The sequence below is a fragment of the Garra rufa genome, unplaced genomic scaffold (genome assembly GCF_049309525.1).
Source record: "Garra rufa unplaced genomic scaffold, GarRuf1.0 hap1_unplaced_191, whole genome shotgun sequence".
Taxonomy (NCBI): Eukaryota; Metazoa; Chordata; class Actinopteri; order Cypriniformes; family Cyprinidae; genus Garra; species Garra rufa.
The window spans coordinates 1,719-25,135 of record NW_027394466.1 but is presented as its reverse complement, the minus strand read 5'-3'; the positions used below and the strand labels follow the sequence as shown (position 1 = coordinate 25,135).

Here is a 23,417-nt window from a genome sequence, read left to right as displayed (position 1 = left end):
AAAGTTTTTCCACATTCCCAAAAAAAAAAAAACAAGTGGCATCCTTGGACGCTTTAGCAACATCCGAAACCATTAGATTTAAGCTATGTGTTCCACAAGGCACATGGATTTTTTGCTAACAGCCTAGCCTGCACACCTTTATTTCGGCCCTTCATGTTTGCACCATTGTTATAAGATTGTCCCCTACAGTCTTAGACCAGTAGATTCAGGAGCTATGAGAAAACCCAAGATCTCTTCCTTTTATCTCTGGTGGTTTGCCAAGACATCTGTTCTTGGTGACTAAGATCTTGGGTGCAATCCAATATTATGGCATAATATTTTTTTATTTCCGCCACCAATTTGACACAGCTTATCAGTCCATTTTGGATAGTTTTCCCTAAGAATGTGATATGCTGTGCTCTACTGTCAATTCGTCTCACGTGATCTCTCAAAACAGAAAATTCCCATTGTAATGTATCAACAGGTCCCCTAAGTGCCAGATTTCTTTCTGCCAAGAAAGAAATCATAATACTGATTAAGTGTGAGAACTTCTCTCTAATGATTCTTTTCTGCCTCCAAGAGGGCCATTTCAGCCTCATCAGTAGTTGAAATTTCCCAGGTTGAGAGAGCGGTTAAGCAAAATGGCGAGGGTTATGTACAAAAAGAGATTGGGTCTTTCAGAAATCATTCTAATATGCTTATTTATTATCAGTGTGGAAAACAGTTGTGTTGCTTTGAAAACTTACATTTTTCCGGATTCTTTGATTAATACAGAGTTAAAAAGTTTATTCAAAATAGAATTCATTCATAATAACACACACTACTGTTCACGAGTTTGGGGTCAATAATTTACCTTCTCTCCTAGAATCATTGCTCGACCCCTTGAATTCAGGTTCAGAATAGAAACTATTATACAGTTAAATGTCCTATCTTTTATAATACAATCTACATATTCCAACGCAAGCCTCAATTTTGCCTTTCTCTCTCTTCTCAGTACATTACCGCAGGCACACCTTGCATTGCTGCAGAAAATAACATCAATTCACCCTCCACTTTGTGTTTGGTATGTACATAACATTTTATTTTTGTACTTCCTGCATGGTGCTTGGACCCCTGAAAGAGGTAGGACAATATTTCTGACACAATTTCTGTACATGGTGCAAAACAGAAAAACTACTAAAGTGACATATTGCACAACAGACTTAGGAATTTTGTCTTTAATCCAGATTTAAACATAGAGAGTGTGTATGAACCCCGAACGTTATTAGAAAAGCTATTCCAGAGTTTGGGAGCCAAATGTGAAAAGGCTCTCCCTCCTTTAGTGGACTTTGCTATCCTAGGTACTACCAAAAGTCCAGAGTTTTGCGACCTTAGGGAGCGTGATGGATTGTAGCGTGGTAGGAGACTAGTTAGGTATGCAGGAGCTAAACCGTTAAGGGCCTTATAGGTAAGAAGTAATATTTTGTAACTGATACAGAACCTAATAGGCAGCCAGTGCAGAGACTGTAAAATTGGGGTAATATAATCATATTTTCTTGACCTGATAAGAACTCTAGCAGCTGCATTTTGGACCTTCTTTGTTCACTTTGAGGCACAAAACAGCACCACTGCACAGAAGACCCCACATCCTCCTGATGACCAGGTGATTAATCTGTCCTCGGACAGGTGTGAGATCAACGCACGCAAAGGTCCGGGTCCTGACAACATTACTAGTCGCGTACTAAGAGACAGTGCAGTAGAACTCACTGATGTCTTCCCAGATATCTTCAACACCTCTCTCAACCAGGCTGTCATCCCCACATGTTTTAAAGCCACCACCATCATTCCGGTCCCAAAAAAGTAATCTCCCTCCTGCTCTAAAGACTACCATCCTGTTGCACTTACTCCCATACTCATGAAGTGCTTTGAACGGCTAGTCATGCAAAACATCAAGTCTGTCCTGTCCCCCTCCATGGACCCTTTCCAGTTTGCGTACCTTTTTTTTTTAAAAAAAGGCTGTTTGATCTCTTTTGCATGTTTACTTTGTAAACACTGGGTCGGTACTTCTGCAGCGATGTAAAACGATTGTGAAGTTTGAGAAGACGAGGCAAGACAAGCTAGACAAGATAAGCATTTGAGGTTAAAAAGTTCATAAATTGTCTTTTTTTTTTTTTTTTTTGAAAATAGCTGATCGTTCACCCTGATGAAGGCAAGTTAGCCGCAACGCGTCGGTGCATGGTATCTGTTTTTAATTGTTAAGCCATGTGAATAAAGGCTTTTTATTCTTAAGAAGATTTTCGAGTGCCTTGGTCTGAGTAGTTTTTTTAGCTGATCGTTCAGTTAGATTACACTGGATAAGACTTTTCCTCTGCTAGGATAATTTAGAGCCCTTTGAAGCTGCACTTACCTGCATTTTCGAATTTCAAACTCGCAGGCACCATAGAAGTCTACTATATGGAGAGATATCCTGAAATGTTTTGCATCTCCACTCAGCACTCGCACATCTGGACAAAAAAAGAGTCTTACATCCGAATGCTGTTTAACTTCAGTTCAACAGCATTCAACACTATCATCCCCCAACAGCTCACTCAAAAACTGGTCCAGCTGGGCCTCAACACCTCAAAGTGTAACTGGCTGTTGAATCTCCTGACCGGAAGACCACAAGCAGTACGGGTCGGCAGCAACACATCCAGCACCATCACTGTAAACACAGGGGCCCCTCATGGGGACTTTATGAGTCCGTCATGAATTATACATTAGCTTGTTGTAGAGAATTTTGGTTAGCTCAAAGAATTTAAGATGATCAATATATGTGTGTATATGTATGAGACTGTTCCTCTCATCACATATACACTGCAAACTCCACCAGGTCTTACGACCAATGAATAGGATGAAATGAGTTATTTAAAACATACATTTCAGTCAGGGAAAGTAGTTTGACTCACAGGAAATCGTGTATAATAATCGTCATTAAATATACGCGATTTCCAATTTCTGATCAGTAACAGTAATGATGATATCGACTTGTTTCTTTGTCCAGCAAATTACTCAGCGATACTCATTACTCTGACGTTGGCCCGTCGTCACGGCAACGCATTTTACTAACCAGAACGGAGTCAAAACAATTGAACAGAATAGGGCTTAAGGTAGCAATATGAGATCGAAACAGTTTAAGTGACTTTGTAATGTAAGCATTCAGCACAGAGAATCATTATATGTGAATATATGGTTGTTTATTAAACTATTCTACTTACAAACGATCGCACATAGACAAACGTACATAAAACACAAATAGACAGAGAACGCGTGGGAGAGAGAGAGTAAGAGAGAGAGAGAGAGAGAGAGAGAGAGAGAGAGAGAGAGAGAGAGTGAGAGAGAGAGTAAGAGAGAGAGACAGAAAGTGAGTTTGCAAGGGACAGGAATGCAAACAGTTCTGAACAACCTGAAATCGTTTCTTTTATAAAACGCCTAATACGCAGCTATCTACGTTTGTAGAAAGGACGGATACTTGCAAGCTTGTTGTTGTGCATTGGTTCCGTATGTATTCAGTTCAGAAAGTCCTTTCCAGTTCCTTGAGAGTATTGCAGGCCTCATCATCTCCACTGCCAGGTGAGGCCGACATACATAACAGAAACAACAATATAAGAAAAGGTAACACATTGATACGTGTACATTTCTATATAACTGTATGTGGGACTGCATGTCTGAATAAGGAAAGTCTATCTTTCCCTGCATTTCTGGTAGGAGTCTTATCTTGATGGTGGGGGGATGAGCTGGATAGTGAACAAAGGACTGGCTCATAGCACATAGGTGTTAATCATGGGGGAGAAGTCATTTAAGGAATATAACTAGTTATTTCATGTCTGATTGGCTCCATGCACTACATGTGATTATCTGTGCATTAATTAAACATGAATTAATGCATGTTTTTGGACCAGTATTGTAAAATGTTACCAATGGATTGAAATCACGTTCTCTCTACTTTAAGGGTTCTGTTAATCACTCTATTCGATATCAGTATTTTCTGACTTTTTTCTCTACTAAAGTCTAAAAATACAATAATATGTTTGCAGATATTTTTAAGAAACGTATTAAGTTGACATACTTGCTAATTTGAAAAACAATGCTACAGTCATTCTCCTTTGAAACGGCAATACTAAGTTCAACCACCCATCCGACTAAAACAAAACTTAAATCTGCTGTCAAAATTACCAGTGGTCAATACTTGATTTGAAGCTTCGGGTAATTTGTTAATTTAGTTGTGATACTTTCAATAAAAATTACAAAGTGTGATTATTTTATTGGTTTGTTTTTTTTAAATTCAGATTAATTTAATTTCACAAAATCTGTATCAAATTTTGTTTTTATCCTTTGTCATTTTTCAGGTCCTTAATGAAAGGTGTGTTTTGTGTTCCTGCCAAGGTGCTTTACTCGCAAAAGGTTAGATCTGTAACATCTGCTAATGTACATACGGTTTCTTTTGTAACCATTTCATTTGTTAGTTCTGAGTAGCTTGTTTCTGTTTGTATCCTGTTTGCTTTTAATTATCAGTAGCAATTGATAATTTGGTTTTTAACAGATTATATAAATGTTTTAAATTATTGTTATTTTTAGTTAAGTGCCTACTTTTATAGTTAAAGTTTCACCCATTTCACATAAATCTAGAAGTGTAATAGGTTTATAGTATCTATGTTGATGCTGCTTTTTTTTCTATTAAGAATGAATCTGTTGAAAAGAAGAGGGAGTGCCTCCTCAGGTCACTTTGTATCTATCTAAATGAAGATCCGAGCAGTCTCTTTCAAGATTATCTGGTAGGTAATACTAACAATTACTGCAGCAGTAACGGTATCCTAGGGCTTTTAATAGGGCTGCATGATAAATCACATCTCATCAGTAAAGCCGGATCTGTGATTAGTAGTAAATCTCCATCCCGTGCATTCAGATGTCGCGGCATTTAAAATACAGAGCGATTGATTATTGACGAGCTCGTCAATAATCAATCGCTCTGTATTTTAAATGCCGAGACATCTGAATGCACGGGATGGAGATTTACTACTAATCACAGATCCGGCTTTACTGACGAGATGCGCATGACAATCACATGCGATTTATCGTGCAGCCCTTGCTTTTAATAATATCACAATATCCATTTAACATTGTTGGGATATGGCTTGTAGGAATGGCAATTTTGGTGTAGACTAGGGATGCACCGATACCACTTTTTCCAGTACTCGCCCAATACCAATCCTTTTATTTTTGGTACTTGTCGATTCTGAGTACCGATACCAATATTTTAAAATTTACTGGTGAATTTGTAAAATTGTGTACATAAGAATATGAATAATGATAGTTGGTTAACTTCATTTATCAAACAGATATGATGGTAATAAAATATGACAATGAATATAAAATAAAAAAGAGCTTAGAGTTAAACTATGTCAAAACAAACTCATCTTGATAATGTCAGAGAACAGCTGTGTTGTTGATAAACTCTTCTGTTGGTGAATAAAGGAACTAACAAAGGTTGAGTTGAGTTTACTAAAGTTATTTGTGTGGAACCTGTTGACAAACTAGAGTTAATTCAACCTAACTAGTACAAATTAAAGTTAATGAAAGCATTTTAGTTTGATTAATTAAGCTTAAATGTAATGTTTTGTTGTAAAATCAGTAGTTCACTTTGAATAAACAAATATTTAAAATGCAACTTCAAAACAAATTTTGTTAGTCCATCTAGCATAACTGACTTTAGTTAGTTGAACATAAACATCTCTTGTTGAGCAAAAATAAGTGATAATAGTTGGCTTGAGTCAAAAATATTATTTCTCCCTGAAACAGCCCTATTAAGTTAGTTAAACTTGAAATATTTGTTTTCAAGTTTCATAATAAAATCTTGTGGAACCTGTTGACAAGAAAAATGTAATTAAACTCAAGGTTTTATTTTTTTGAGTAAATGCAAAGCTTCTTCAGCCTGCTGCCATCAGGGAGGAGACTGCGGAGTCTCCAGGCCAGGACCAGCAGATTGAAGGACAGCTTCATCCATCAGGCTGTCAGGAAGCTCAACTCTGTCCCAGCTCTGTCCCCACTCCCCTCTTCCTCCCCATAAACTTTCTGAACTCTGACACATACATACAAACACACTCACAGACCTGCACCAGTCAATTTATGTAGCACTGAACTGCTAGTTAGCTCATAACTACCTCTCTGTCTGTTATAGGACTGCTCTCTGACACTATCATATTTACAAACTCTATTTGCACTAGACTGTTTGCATTTGCACTGGCACTAATCTGTTTGGTTTGCACTCTCTGCCATGTGCCCTTGCTTGTATTTTTTTTTATATTATATGTATAATTGTATTTTTTGTAATTTTAAAACTCTACCTTTTGTTTTTAATATTATCTGCTATGCACTGTATGTCCTCTACATGTGGCAAAATTGACAATAAAGCTGACTTTGACTTTTTCTAAATGTGAAGGTGATTCTGTGTAGATTTACAACGAAACCACTTACCAGATACAAGGACCTTGAGCTACAGACTTCAGCAAGGCGTTGTTTCATTGTTTTTGACTGTTGCATTGTTTGCTTCATTTTTCGCAAGATTCTGACCTTCACATTGATCATCAGCCTCAGAGTAAGTGCCTGAAGCATTTTAAACATGGTGTTTGAACATCAAACTACAAACTTGAAATTCTGGTCTGAGACTGCTGAGAAAAGCACCAGTACATATAATATTTGTAGGATTACCAAAAAAATCCGATTCCCTTTATATGAATTACTAAAATATATATTTTTTTGACATAATCAGATATAAATGCACAGCATGCAAAAATAGTATTGGATTAAAACACCTTTGTTGTAACCTTTATTGTTATCATCAGTCAAACAGTCCTAAATTTGGACTCTATGATTCATTATTATATGAGCATGTTCAGAATTACGGTGAAATTCCAGTGTTCTATATCAAAGAACATTTATAACAATTATAAAAACAGAACAGCTATAACTAAACTGGAAAAAAGGCATAGGTAATATATTACCATCCAGTAAGGACTGTTATTTAGGTTATGTACAGCAGTAGTAAACATAATATTTCCTCCTGTACAACTTTATATCCGCCGTGTTTTACCTCAATACAGTCACTCATTTCCGGAAAAAAACATTTCCTAAGTGTAATTAATACATATTGTGAGTTCAGAAGGACGAGGTTCGCTCATGAGCCAATCACAGCCGTTTGGTGTCAGGGTGGACCAATCACAGCAGAGATGTCGCTTGTCATTGGAGTATTTACAGGTGACTCACAGGTAAATCGAAAAGAAGAGAACGAGTTTGTCGTCTGATAAGTAGGGATGGGGCCGATCCGATCCAGTATCGGTATCGGGTTCCGATACCAGCTTAATTAATGGATCGGAAATTTCCGATCCAACCTAGAGAAATTTCCGATCCAGAGTTATGTCTACGTACAGTGCTGTCTGCTGAAATGACTTCACAAGTGATCCCGGGCTAGGTGACGTGTCTGTGCTCCAATGAGACACTGAGAGAGATGACATGCCTCCTTTCAGGAAATCTTCAGTTTGCAGGTAGCAGTTTAGCATTGAGCGTCATACATGTCCGCTGTGTGGAAATACTTTACGGTCGGAAACGCCGCAAAGACAGCAACGTGCAATGTTTGCAAAGCCGTTGTTCCGAGAGGTGGCACTTCGTGGATTTATTTAGTAGATTAACTGTTAAATATTACCCATCATAGAGTAAAAGTTTATAATTTGTAGACTTCGTGCGTGTTATTTTCTGTTTTTAACGTTGCCGCACACACCTGAAGCGAGCACGCGCACAGAGAGAGAGAGAGAGAGAGAGACGTGATTCAAACTGCGCGATTCACAGACTGATTACTCTTTAACGTCTCTTGAACAGAAACATTCATACAAAGTTATGTTTAAATACCCGTGTTGTTTTATTCTGGTAACACCGTCGGTTATGTCTTCAGTGAACCGAAACAGCTGAGAAGGAGCGTGCCAGTATTACGTGCATTAGGCCTTAAAGAGACAGCATCCTATAAATACCTGCAGTGAGAAGCACTAGTTATTTATCAATGAATTATTAAATTTCTGCACCTGAATACTAGTATTATTGATTTTATTAGTAACTTTATGTTGTATTCATCTACACTTGTCATTTGTGTTAGTGTTCTTGTTTTGTTACTTATTATATTAGTTCAGCTAGTTTTTGCTGTGGATTAGAAGTACTTAAAGTAAGCATTCAGTAATTAATAAACAACAAACTTTTTTTTGTTTTGTTTGTTTTTTGCTGATCCGAAAAGTGCACTTATTGCACTTTTATTCAAAATGTTTAACATTTGAAAACCTTATTTTGTTGCAGCTACACAAGCAAGCATTTACTGAATTTATGTTGATCAGATGCACATTGTTCTATTTATAGTGTGAATATTTATTTTTTATTTCAAATATTTGAAAACCTTTTTGTTTTATGCAACAAGAGTGTATATTGCGCTAGTATCTAGTAACCCTGTCTTGAAATTTAAATAAATATCAATTTAAACCCTTAAAGTTGCATATTTGTTTTCAGGATGGGATTTCTGCCATTTTCTAACCTCATACTTACCTCAAGTTGCTTTTTGGGAGATACTTAGACTTGCTTGTAGAGAAGTTTGTTACAGCCTCATAAAATCAACAATAATGATAATAGTCATAGTGATATAAAAGCAAATAGAGCTCTGGTATCGGAATAGTATCGGTATCGGCAGATATCCAAATTCAGGTATCGGAATCGGATCGGAAGTGAAAAAATGTGGATCGGTGCATCCCTACTGATAAGATCGCTGTAAACAAAAGCTCACAACATCTACTTATTTTTTGGTAAGTCCAGTATGTCTTATAATATGATGCAGTCATTTAAAATGTCACGATATTAGATGTGTTTGTGTGCGCGTGTCGAGTTTACTGCGAGGTGTTTACTCAAGGAGTCAATTCATGAATAGTTAACGTTTATCATTAAATGTTATGAAGTTTATTGTATAGATTTCTGTGAATTCGAACCCATGACTCACAATTCAACTGTTCAATTTTCAGTTCTCTCCTGGTTAGAAGAGTAGATAAAGTTTATGTTCGCAAACAATTAGACCTACTATTTATTTATTGTTGACATTACATAGTAGCCTACAGGAAATGAAGTGACTAGCATCAGCTTTCTGCTATTTTTAGCTACACAAAACACATTAACATTATTTAAACTGGCTATATTGCTTAATTATAAACAGTGTTTTGAAGCACAAACAGTTTCCTCTTTGAAGGTCGATAGGCAGTTCCACAGGATTATATTTGTGGCATGTCATTGTGTTGTTTTACAGTGGAAATATACCACAGACAACAATCTTCTAGTATTTTTATAACTTTTCTAACCTTAAGAACCACAAGGTTGTGTAATTTAAGGACCATTCCTGGTATCCAGTAACATTTTGGCTTCATAATCTTTGGAAAAAAAATGCTTTTTCATGTTTTTAGCATTCTACCAAACATGTTAAACTATCAGAAATAGATATTGTTCAAGCTCAGGGGCTCAACTCAAAAAAATAAATAATTATGGGTAGATTTTTTAGTTCAGACACTGGCTTTGAAAGTATTCCACCCGGTTAGGGACATATTTATCACAAAATGTTAATAAATGTAAATGTTAAACAATAATGAGCTTTTCTTGGACAGTATATGTCCCTTATGCAATAATAATAGCCTATTTTTGTCTTTGAAACCATAACAAAACAATTACTGATGAATAGAATATCATATGTCTTGTTAATTAAGAACAGGTACTTTTTGTGCCCAACAGGATGGTAAATAATACAAAGATTTGCTCAGAAACAGATACAGTATATGCTGTTAATGCTGCTTACCTTACAAAACAAGACAAAGGTATGCTAAATATTTAATGTTCTTGTCAAATTATTTAAAATGACCTCCCTAACAGGGAGGAAGAGCAGTGTTAACAGGTTCTAATAGTCTAATAGACAGTAAGCTTAATATTTAAAAAAATAGAACGAAACTTGCACATCTTTGGATAAAACTGAATGATCACGTGACATTTTAAATATTTAAGAGAGTTTGCAATATACACCATTTATTCTAGAATTTCCACCCTGTTCCACATTTCCACAAATTTTGAGCTGAGTTAGCCGTAGCTCTTTGAGTGATCAAAATTTAGCTCACTAACCTTCTACTGTTTTTTTTATAGCTATGTCAGATGTTTTTACGTGTTTTTTTTTTGTGACCAAACAAACATTTTCCATACCATAGCCTAACAGGGTGGAACTTTAAAGGAACACTCCACTTTTTTTGGAAATAGGCTCATTCTCCAACTCCCCCCGAGTTAATAAGTTGATTTTTACCGTTGTGAAATCCATTCAGCCGTTCTCCTGTTCTGGCGATATCACTTTTAGCATAGCTTAGCATAGATCATTGAATCCTATTAGACCAGTAGCATCGCGTTCAAAAATGACCGAGTTTCGATATTTGTCCTATTTAAAACTTGACTTGTCTGTAGTTATATCGTGTACTAAAACCGGCGGAAATGTAAAGCTGCGATTTTCTAGGCCGATAAGATTAGGAACTACACTCCCATTCAGGTGTAATAGTCAAGGAAGTTTGCTGCCGTAACATGGCCGAAGCAGGCGCAGTAATATCACACAGCACATGTGCAAATGCTAACCTAGCTGGGAACTAATTTCAGGCGCTGTGTGATATTACTCTGCCTGCTGCGTCCATATTACAGCAGCAAACTTCCTTGACTATTACGCCGGAATGGGAGTGTAGTTCCTAATTTTATCAGCCTAGAAAATCGCAGCTTTACATTTTCTGCTGGTATTAGTACACGATATAACTGCAGAAGAGTGAAGTTTTAAATAGGACAAATATCGAAACTCGTTGGTCATTTTTGAACACGATGCTATTGGTCTAATAGGATTCAATGATTTATGCTAAGCTATACTAAAAAGTGATATCGCCAGAACCGATTACCTCGGTTTGTACAGTTGACAAAATAAACAATATCACTTCCTGAAAATGGTCTCAATGGAATTGTGGTCTACTTTGGAAGGTGGGAAAGTACATACTAACAGGGTGGAAGATGACTTTAGGGACAGTATATGAAGAAAATTGTAAAACAAACAAACTATACTTTTATAAGTTTCAGATTATTTATATGTATGATTAGATGCAGTGTAGCCTATAACACATTAAAAAATATGTTGAGGTTTTTGTCATTTCATGGTTTATATTTCTCATGAAAGTTCTATTTCATAATCATATTGTTTATATGTTTTGCCTTACTATGGTTTTGTACAGGTCAGTTTGAGATTCAGAAACCAGAATGTCCAGCACAGTCATACCTGTGAACTCTTCAACGTTCGTCATCCAGTTTCAACCTCCAACACAAACAACACCTCTTACGACGGTGACAAATGCTCCGGTGGTGACAAATGCTGCTGTACCTGTTTATGTACAACAGGTGGCGGGAGTTTCACCTCTTCAAGGACTTAAGGCATTTCTGAAAGGCCAACCGAAAGCCCTTGGGGTGAGAAATGTCCCATAAACCCAAATAACAGTTTTTTTTATTTGTGCACGTCAGAAAATAACTTTAATAAATTTGAAACAAGTAGCATACACATTAACAAAGCATGCACAAGTTTATTGAAGAATGTTGGTTTCTGCCTTGGTGAAACCAGTATAAAATCAGGTTTATAATTAACAAAGTAAAATAGTAAACTTTATAGTGCATCAGTCACAGAGAAGAATGTTTCAGGAAATACAATTCAAATGCAAATACAATGAGATTCATACAGTCCATAACTACAGCTGCTCTAAATGTATATTGAATATTTTATGTTGTTCAACTATATGAAAGACTCTCATCTTACTTTTTGTCCCTCACAGACGGTCCAGATAATGATCGGTGTGCTGACTTTCCTGTTTGCCATTGTGTCTACAGTTAATGCAGAGTCCATCTTTGTTATTAGTGGTGTTCCTTACTGGGGTTCTATCATCGTAAGAAATATACAATTAATTGTTCTGCCTTTTATAAAAACAAGCTATGTATTTTCATGCAAGCCTCATATTTTACCTTTCTCTCTGTTCTCAGTACATTACCACTGGCGCACTCTGCATTTCTGCAGAAAATAAAATGAATTCACCCTCCAGTAGGTGTTTGGTATGTACACGGCAGTTATTACTTCTAAGGCTCTAAGCCAGCGGTTCTCAATTCCAGTTCTGGTGACCCACTGCTCAAATTTGGCATGTCTCTCTTATTTAACACACCTGATTCAGAAAACCAGCTCATTAAAAGAAAGTCCCCTGTACTCCCATTGTCAGGGTCTCTGAACATTGGAAATCTGTTGAAGTTTAGTCATTCACAGTTGCACTACACCACGTCCTGCAGCATCTGTAAATAAATGCAATATAACTTCATGTCTCGCACACTTTAAAGCTGTAGTCTACGATGTTGAAAATCAGTCGAGAAAGCCTGAATTTTTAAAAAAGTCATCCCGCCCCTCCACACGCACACCCCTCCCCTCTGTGCTACCTGATCCCTCCAACCGGGAAACGACCTGAACAACGTCACTCAGTCAAGCAGGAGTAAACATGGAACAGAGATGTACCATGTGCGATGTCGGATTACAAAATTGCTCAGAGGCACACGTTTGAGTTCACGCACACGCAAGATTAGCAACACATGCAATGTTCTATCGGCTCGAACAGAAAACCGCTAACGTTAGGCCTACTGAAATAGTCAAGCACTTCAAGAAATGTAATTACTTTGACCCGCGATAGGCGATGCTGAACGGCTAACATTCCAATGCCGACCGGTAGCATGATCATGTTGTCAGACTGATAAAAAGCTATTTATGTAATACACCACACCATAAAAGTATAAATAAATGCTTATACCTGCTCAACAAAAAGTCAGCGTCGGTTTTAAGTCCAAGGTTTCTCTGAAGCTTACTCCAACGGGCAATGGTGGACCCTACATTGATTCGGCTTTGAGTCCGGCGTTCTTCACATTTTTTTTAAAATCTCTGCTCTTTCCTCAATTGACTTTCTCTTTCTTCCAACCTTGGCTGTTGGGGCGAGCAGGGGCCGCTTGCTGCTGTCTGTTTGTTGGTTTTCCTCCATTGCTGAGTTGATGCTGCCTAATTTTGCGCGAAATTTCATGTCGCAGGAGGGGGCGGGGGTGCGGTGGGTGGAGACGCGAGTGGAACAGGGGATTGGATGAGAGCAGTTAACCAATGTAAGCTGTCCGGCCGGACAGCTTACATTGGTCAATTTCTCTGCGGGTGTACACCCAATAGAGTGAATGGATTTTTTTTCATTCTTTTTTCTCTTCATATTATTAGGATTGTACTGTAGAACCATAACCAGCATCTAAACGAGGTTATTAATAATGAACAATCTTTGAAATTGTAGACCATAGCTTTAATGTCCTTTGAATAGAACATCTACACTCCCTTCGAACTGGAGTCATGCCGGATTATCCTGAGAAGTTCGGTCGAATAGAACAAACGTCGGAAGAGATACGTACAAAATGTGCAGAGCGGTGGTGAGCAAGCCAAGGACTGCACCGCTGATCTAAGCACTGTGTTAGAAGTACAAAAATAGTATTATCCCATCAGCAGAATGTTCTGAAATTAATTGTTTCTAGTATCCATAGCACACATACGTCTGCAAGATGTCTGTTAAAGATCTCTTGATCTGGAAAGCATCTGCTGTGTACAAACATCTGGCAGACGTCTGTAAGATGTCAGTTTTACACTTATTGTAATTCATAAACATCTTGAAGACATCTAATAGACATCTGATAGGAAACTTCTAATAGACGTATTGCATATGAGCAAACTATGTCTGTAAGATGTAAATGCAGATGTCAAATAGATGTCTCCGAGATGTACGTGTGCTATCATATGGGGTTATTTTTGTGTCTTTATTATTCAAACAAACATACTGTGTTTGAGAGTAAAATTAATTATTTTGTAATTAAAAAATAAAATGTGCAAAAAAAAGTCTTCTTAAATCTCAAAAATAAAGAAATTGATAACAAAACTATTTGCAGTGCATGTAATTTTTTTTACAATCTTTATTTTTCTTTGTGCACTTCAAACACTTTTCATTGCAAAACCACAAATGTTGCCCTCTTTTCTGCGGTCTTTTTTTGCGGGTCTAAAATTTGTTTGCGAGTTGAAAAGTTTTGTTTGCGAGTAAAGCTGTATCTCAGTGGGCGGTCTCTACCTACCAGGATGAAAGGCCTTTTTCTATTGGTCACTCTCGATTGAAGTGACCACGCCCACTAAGTTTCCCCGCAAGCCGCAACTGCCGCCGGCCAGTCTGACTGTGTGGAGCAAGTGAGCGATGTTCTATCAGCGAACAACAGGTTGTTTACTGAGTTAACAACCATCTTAAACTCAGTGACAAGTGAATTTATGTTATCTCTCTTCTCATGCTCACCCATTTACATACGTAACGTTTGCTAAGCCCGTCTATAGTTCGGTGATAACGTTGAATAGATTTGATTAGCTAGTATAGCTAATGTTAGCTGCCAGAGCCCCCAATAGTAAAGCGTCGAGGAATATTTTCTTTGGAGGTGGGTGGGGGATAACTTAAACTAAAATATAGATAACCTTAGTACAGTTTTGGTAGATGATGATTGTAATAAAGGTAAACACCACCAGCAGGAGTCGTACGCGGTATCAACACTAAGTGACATTGCATCTGATGCACAAGGTGCGGCAGCAGTGACCGTGATACAATCCATCGGCACATTTCACAAGTGTTACTGGCACTGAGCAGTGGCATGTGCCACTGGCTTCAGTGCGTCAAATGCCATGTCGTTTAATGTTAATACTGCTTCTTGAGTCGTAACATGAAGCAGCGCACGCCGTACACCTGTCCGTTATTACTGATGCGCAAACGCACTGTATATGCACTACTCACTATACATATTTCTGCTTGAACACAGTTCAGTATATTCACGTAGTTGTATACAGCGAGTGTTGTAATGGATGGTCACGTGTTTTGAAGACGTTTGTCAGGATCAGTGGTGTTTACGTACATATGTGACGCTCCAAAACACCCTTTTCTTTTTTCATCTGTGAGGACCCATCTGCCAGGACCTTGCTCGCTAATCTAAAAATATAATATTTTAACCGACTATTACCAACACCCAACTACACTGGAGCTATATTCTATAAAAACTGAAAATAGTGGCCTGACGCTTTACTATTGGGGGCTCTGAAAGCTAATGTTAGCTATAATATATAGTCAAATCTATTCAACGGTATCACCGAACTACAGCAGGGCTTAGCTAACGTTAAGCATTTAAATGGGTGAACATGAGAAGAGAGACCACATAAATTCACATTTCACTGCGTTTATGATGTTAAATTAGTTATCTTACAGAGTAACCTATTGTTTTTCGCCATGGCTGATAGAAGTCAGTCGGACTGACGGCGGTAGCGAAACGTAGTGGGCGGGGTCAACCGGTCACTCTGACCAATAGAAAAAGGCCTTTCATCCTGGTAGGTAGAGACCGCCCACTGAGATACAGCTTTATTCGCAAGCAAAACTTTTCAACTCGCAAACACAAATTTTAGACCCGCAAAAAAAGACAGCAGAAAGGAGAGCAACATTTGTGGTTTTGCAATGAAAAGTGTTTGAAGTGCACAAAGAAAAATAAAGATAGTAAAAAAATGTACACGCACTGCAAATAATTTTATCAATTTTCTTTAATTTTGAGATTTAAGAAGACTTTTTTTGCAAACCTTCATTTTTTAATTACAAAATAATTAGTTTTACTCTCAAACACAGAATGTTTGTTTGAATAATAAAGACACAAAAATAACCCCATACTATCAGGGATATTGTCTTTGTACTGATTTTCCATAATGGTTTGGTGACCATAATTCATTGTCCAGACCTGCTAGATAGCACACGTATGTCTGCAAGATGTCTGTTAAAGATCTCTTGATCTGGAAAGCATCTGCTGTGTACAAACATCTGGCAGACGTCTGTAAGATGTCAGGTTTACATACATTCTAATTCATAAACATTTTAATCCCTGATAGCACACGTACATCTCGGAGACATCTATTTGACATCTGCATTTACATCTGCAAGACGTAGTTTGTTCATCTGCAATACGTCTATTAGAAGTTTCCTATCAGATGTCTATTAGATGTCTTCAAGATGTTTATGAATTAGTATGTATGTAAAACTGACATCTTACAGACGTCTGCCAGATGTTTTTACAGAGCAGATGCTTTCCAGATCAAGAGATCTTTAAAAGACATCTTGCAGATGTGCGTGTGCTATCTGGAAAGACATCTAATAGACGTCTATTTGACGTCTGATAGGAAACGTCCAATAGACGTATTGCAGATGAGCAAACTACGTCTTGCAGATGTAAATGCAGACGTCAAATAGACGTCTCTGAGATGTACGTGTGCTATCAGGGATCTAGACATTCTGTTGTTGGATGCAGAAAAGGCATTCAAACTATTTACAGTAAAAAAAAAAACTATACAGAGCATTTTTTGACTAACAGTAAGATAAGTTATTTTAATTTGTCTCTTTTACTAGTATATTTGCTGTAAACTAAAATTCAGTCAAGATTGACTGGACTTCAGTCATGTTCCTGTCAGGTCGTGTTCGGACCCTGACGATTGTTGTTTAAGGCTGTATTTGTTAAAGTCAATTAGTGTATTTTTATCACTCATATATGTTTCCATCTGTTTAATGTGACATGTTAACACAACGTTTTAAAGTTCTTGCTAATTTCTCAATTTTTTTTCTGCCTACAGGTGAATGCTTCACTTGGAATGAACATCTTTAGTACTTTAACCGCAGTCATTGCCATTATTTTTACTTCAGTGGATTTGGCTTCAGGGCCAATGAGAACTTACTGCTACGGATATGACTGTTACAATGTAGGGAGCAATGTAGAGAGAAATTATAAGGTATGTCATCAACTTTTACATTCACATTTATTTAGTAATTACAGTAAGATCACTGTGTGGTCAGTACACAAACATTAATCTGCACTCATCTGGCATTTCAGAAGTAGTTTATAGATCAATTACAATGCAATGCACTGACATTATACGTTAATTGTAAACTCAGTCCAGTTTGACCTACAGTGCCTATAGAAAATCATCATACCCTGTGAAAACCTTTACCTTTTGTCACATTATGCCACAAACAAATTATGTCTTAACTTTTTTAAGCTGCATGTACACATCATAACCATTATCATTAAAGTAAAAATATAATTAAAAAAATTCTGGAGGATTAATAAAAATTAATCAGCAAAATGCCTGGTTTGGTAAAGTAATTAGCCCCTTAGAGCAATCAACTTCCAGAATAAACACCAAGATAATTTGCCCACCTGACATGGTGGTGGTGTTGGTTACTTCAGAATAAAACCAGCTGTTTCTTGAAGATTCCACTGTTAATAGTGCATGGTATGGCAAAGAATTCACCATGGCTGGGAAAAGTGGCAGCCCATAGAACCTGAACCTGCGGGAAAGTTGTGAAAGTTGGCACACTGATAGAGGACAATCTCAACATTAACCATAGCAAATCTGAAGTCTTTCAAACTCTCTAGCACCAACATTTTACAAATTGTATGCTAACAAGGTTCAGTTTTTTTCTATTTTTATTTGTTAAAAAAAAAAAAAAAAAACTTTTTCGAACTCTTCCTAGACGGTTTGTCTAATTTTTTTGTCAAAATTGTCTCATCTTCAGACCATGCTGGCAAAAAAATTATGGAATTCAAGTTGATTAGTCAAACTGTTGTCGAATAACATGCAAACAAATTCTATGAAATACACACAAAAATGTAGCCTGGCTAACGCCAGACCACGTTATGACTTCGTCATGATTCGTGGTCTGGGAACCACATGTTCATTTTCTCGTATTTGAGGCGTGGTTTACGAATGCCCAGAGCCGTTTATTGGGCGCTACGAATGTCTATCAAATGCGCCTGTGCGTAGCTCATAGCCAATCGTTTCAATCATACCGGATGATGTATACACAGCGATGGTTTAACGCCAAAAGTTGCTCTTTTTTCAAAATAAACGTGCGTTCTAAACTACTTAGAACACTATCTAAGGGGCCGTTCACATGTCCATCTTTTGCGAGCTAAAGTTCATTATTTCAAATGTGGACGCGCAGTATGCGCGCGCATAATGGAAGCGACGCGGTTGCGACGCGCTCGCGTTTTCCATGCGCAAGCTACAGAGTGGTTTGGAAAGGAGAAAGCGACGCGCCTAACGTTTTTAGGTGCGACATGTGAACGGCTGCATCGAATGATAACTTGCTGCCATGCTGGATCCATAGTTATAAACAAACTGCTTCGGTGAATCGCATAGAAGGCGTCATCGTCTTGCTGCTCCCTCCCCGTTCTGTGATTGGTTCCCTATCTGAGGTGAAAATTTGGTCCATGGTTTCCATGCTACCTTCCAGCGTGAATAAAATCGGGCTGCACGGAAGGCTGCATGGGGACACCCAGGCTAACAAAAATGGATGTAAGGCTATATCTCTGCAATGGTTTGGCGTATTGAGACCAAACTTGGTGTGTGTTATAACCTGCATGACCTGAGGATACCTGCAGTGTTTTGGTGAAGTGCCACCTAGTGGTCAGGAGATATGAAAAATGTCTTCAGACCATGCTGACAAAAAGTTACAGATTTCATGTCTATATACGAAACCGTTTTCTTTCTTACAAAGCCACCTGTAAGTCAAAAGTGATAAGCCATTATTTCTTATTTTTTTGTCATTTTGACTAAAATCATCTTGAAATGGCTTCCTTTACTCATTGTTGCAGTTGGTCCGGTGATCCATGCCATGCTTAGCTCCTCATTTTGCCTCGGGGTTGTTTGGCCCTATAAATGCTGCTTGCAGCTATATTTATATTTGCAGTTGTAAGAGTTTCCATTTTAGACACAAACTTTACAGAAGGATATAGTATTTAAATAAATTACACAATGGGATTTACTAAGGTTTGCAACAGTTAAATACTGATATTTGTGCCATAATTGAATGCCCAAAAGAGCATGTCTTAAACGAGACAATCATTTGTGCTGCTTTTGGTAGATTGCGTTGATCATTATCCACTCTCATTTGCTGTGTTTAGTCAAACTGGCCCTAAATGGGTTATATTACTATACGAACATAAAAGGATGATAGATTCTGCACTGCTGAGCATTTAGTGTGAGTAGTCATTATAATTTGTTTTGCTATAATTGTTTGTGCTAATGTCGATTTTTCTCTCAGTCTCTCTTCAGGGGAATCAGTGGTGTGTTGTTGGTATTCGCCTTGCTTGAGTTTATGATTTCCATCTCTCTGTCAGCATTTGCCTGCAAAGCTAACTGTTGCTGTTGTCCTCCTCAGGTGAGCAATGCACCAAACCAGGAGTTCTCAAACTTTTTGAAATCAAACAGTAATTTTTAAGGCTTTTCACTCTTGGGTTCACGGTTTACAAGAACTGACAAAAACTTTGTTACAATACAAATTTTTATTTCTTAAATTCTCGCTCTGAAATGTTCAAACCCTTAAGCATTTAACATGTAAAATTTTGAATTTTAAACTCCTGTCTACGGAAATGTTGGAAATTTACGGAGCCCCTTACGTCACCTGTAGAAGAAAAATAATTAATCCGTGGGTACGGTTTATAAACTGAGGGAACGAATTGCAAAACCGTCCCCACGGATTAATTATTTTTCTTCTACAGGTGACGTAAGGGGCTCCGTAGAAATTAACTCATAATGATTCAAAAGAAATTTTCTAAAGCACTTAACAAATTTAGAAAAATCGCAGGTTATACTTAAACTTAAGGCTTGAGTTCAACCTGTGTTTTCTGATAGATATACTTTTTTCCCCCCACATTTTAAGGATTCATTTGCTTTAGTTCAATTTCTTATTTTACTATATTAAAAATCTGTAATAATATGTGCTTGTAAACTTGTAATACTGATACATTTCTGGCATCTCACAGTAAAAAGGCATAAAACACTACATGCACATTTTTTTCCAAAGGTGCAGTATGTTCCTCAAAGTGTACCTCCACAGCCCTATGATTTTAGGCCCATTGATGTCCATGGTCTTAACAGTTCTGCGGTAAGAGAAACTTGAAACCCCAGTTTAGTTGGACTTTGAGTAAAATTAGTTTAAAAGAAGTATTCTTTAAATTTAGTATTGAGTGTCTTATATGCAATACACTCAATAATGAGTGCAATAATTGTTATATAATATTATCTATAAAAAAAGCAATCAATAAGTTGATCATACAGTGTTTTCTTTTTTTTCTTGCAGATACCTGTGGCTTCCATTCATCACCAGCCTGCAGATGCTCCTCCACAATACAGTGAATTCAAATAAAAAGTGGACAGTGTTCCCTTATGAAACAAAAATATATGGGAATGTTGGTAAATATAATGTAATACATTTCCATATATGGGAAAGTAGTGCTTATATTTTTCAGTATACAGCAATAAATTCATGGACCAAGTATGTCTATATGCTGATATAAATTATACACTACAAAAAAAAATGCACTTTTTACCATTTTTAAAACTTTATCACTTTATTGTTAGCATATTTATACATTTCATATATAAGAAAAATGTGTACTGGAAACAAATATTAAAATTTTTAGATTTTTGTACTATAGGATTCCTTTAAATCACTGGGTGGAAAATGAGATTTGATATTTATAACTTTATCTCAGTATATGTGTATCTATACATTATGAAGAATATTATCAAATACATGCATAGAATGCAGTCATTCCCATTCCTAAACATTAAACAATTTAATACACTGATAGTTAATATTTAAGAAAATTTTCTTTCCGATGGGTTTTCCCACTGTCCTTTATCTATAATCAAGACCTCTCATCAAAAAAAAAGAACATTAGAGCAAGTAAAGAAATCACTCGTTCAAATAATAACTGCAGTTTTCACATTATTCAAAACTAAAAAAAAAATTATAATTTTCTTCCTTCAGTTATGTTAATGCTGCAATAAATTATTCATAATCTATTGATTCTTCGTAATGATTTTTTTTAAAAAGAAACGTTCCTTTTAAAAAAAATCTGAAATTTTGTCACAATACAAAGATTAACGTCATTAAAGTCTAATATAATCCACAAAGGTAAATACACAGAGAGGGTAGCAAACACACATATACAATTGACGAGACCAGACACAAAGGCTAGAATTCAGACAGTTAATAAAAGTTGGTTAGTGATACACAGACAGGTTAAGGAGATTTACTAATAATGTCTAGATAAGGACTGGAAATAATCTATATATCTAAACATAAGGAAGAAACCAACAACCACAGTTCAGATCTATGTCTAGACATGTCGCACCCCTACTGGAAGGCGCGACCTCGCGCCACAGAAGAGATGGACGGAGGAAACCAAGGAGGTGGATGAAGAAGTGGATGTGAGATGGCAACCGGAAGTCAATGTGGGAATAGGTTCTGGAAGAGGATGGACACCCAGGAAGAGGAGGGAGGCCACAGAAGGCACCTGGACCAGAAGGAGCCATGATGGTAGCCCACGGCGGAGCCGACAGAAAGAGGAGCCATGGAGAAGGAAGGGCTGACGTATCAAAGGGGCCAACCAACGGAGGCGGAGCAGGTGGAGATGGAGAGCCGATGATCCCAGGCGACACCAAGGATCCGGAGGGCTAAGCTGGAACCCGAGGCAGAGATCTGTAGTGGAGTTGGAGGGAGGGAGGAGCCCAACTGAGCTGGTGGAATGGAGCAACAAGGCGCAGCCGGAGGAGTGGAGTCCTGAGGCAATGGTGGGACGATGACCAACCAAGGCAGAGCCAGAGGGAAGAGGAAGCCCGGTGGGGCGACGGTGGAGACGAGAGAGCAGAGAGCCACAGCCAGGGGTTATCTGCAGGACACCAGCACCCACTTGATGAATGTGACGAGGGAGGACCATCCCCAGACAACTGCTCTCATGTGGTGTTGTTTAGTCCAGTTCGGTAGAACATGCAGAGGCAGTCTGGGTAGTTTGTGTAGTTGACCAGACACACAAAATCCTTGGTGTGGTTGTTGAAAGAGCGGTCCCCCTGTTCCAGCAGGAGGATGAGGACGGCGGGGTCATTCATGACAAAAAATAAAACCCTGATTGAAAACAGGGATAAAATAAATCATGGGGGTAACACACAGCTAAACTGTTTTCTAGGTCCAGTCTTCTGTCACAATGTTAAAATGAGCACAATACGAAGATAAACGCCAAAGTCAACGCCTTTAAGATAATCCAAATAGATGGAAGCAAACACGTATACAATTGACAAGACTGGACACAAAGGGTAGAATTCAGACAACTAATAAAGGGTGGCTAATGATACATTGACAGGTGAGGGTGATCAACTAATAATGACTAGACGACGGACAGGAACAGGAAATAATCAAATATGGGCATATAAGGAAGAAACCAACAACCACAGTTCAACGGGGGTGTGACCAATCCAGCGTGGGCTCTGCTTTGCTTTGCTTTCAACTCATACAGACTGAAAGGACACATCGTGAGGTGTAACAATAAAGAACACATGCTTCTTCTTCACCAGTATGAGCTCAATTTGTTCAAATTCAGTTGACTCGCCTAGGCTCTCATAAAGTAAGAACCCCTTTTTTGTAGAGAGTCCCTTTCCAGTGTATCTCAGTAGATAACAAATTATTGAGTTCTGTGGCCATGGTCGACCCTACAGCAGCACACACTGCATTGCTGTAGAGCTCAGTGTGGACAGGAGTGGAGTTCTTTAGCACCAATGGTGGTGCAAAAAGGGTACCTGAATGTAGGTATGCTTGAAGTAGCTGGTGGTTCCCGGCAAGCTTTTCACAGCTTTGAAATGTTGTGTCCGGCTTGAATGCTTACTTTCGAAACGTACTGTCCAAAGCCACATTAGTGGACCGAGTGGATGCCACTACACCCTCAAACGAATCATGGGCGATGCAGAGTGGGAGGCCTGGCTGGCAGACATGAAAAAGGCATTGAACATTGTAGTCTAGTACTGTGCGAATTGGAGCTTGGTGTACATCATACATCATTTACAACATATATCATTTAGATACATTTTTTTATACTCGCTAGGACACATTTCTCAATACTTTGGTCACCTTTTTTAAACTCTTCACACAGCGAGCAAAACATGTGGGTTAAACTGTGAATCATATATCATTGCTTTGGCACAGAATGCATTCATTGATGACGACTGAATTCTTTTATCACTTTGACACAAACACCACCAAAACGTTATGTACTATACAAGTCAATTTGCAAAAGTTCCTTTTTCTGAGTGTGTATGTGTTTTACTTTTATTCATTCACAATGACTGGAACTACAAGTTCATTCATACACTGTAATCCCGAATAAGTTGACAAAACTCAAAA

The 23,417-nt window shown here is 37.8% G+C and overlaps 1 protein-coding gene across 1 annotated transcript; it reads left to right on the top strand.

Annotated features, from left to right (window-relative positions):
• Positions 1-8,796: 8,796 nt before the first annotated feature.
• LOC141316987 (uncharacterized) lies at positions 8,797-21,704 on the top strand. The gene is made up of 6 exons (XM_073832857.1): positions 8,797-8,828; positions 11,307-11,535; positions 11,895-12,005; positions 12,100-12,168; positions 16,808-16,963; positions 21,489-21,704. The coding sequence occupies exons 2-6, from the start codon at positions 11,332-11,334 to the stop codon at positions 21,702-21,704; spliced, it is 756 nt and encodes a 251-aa protein (XP_073688958.1). The 5' UTR covers positions 8,797-8,828; positions 11,307-11,331.
• Positions 21,705-23,417: the final 1,713 nt, after the last annotated feature.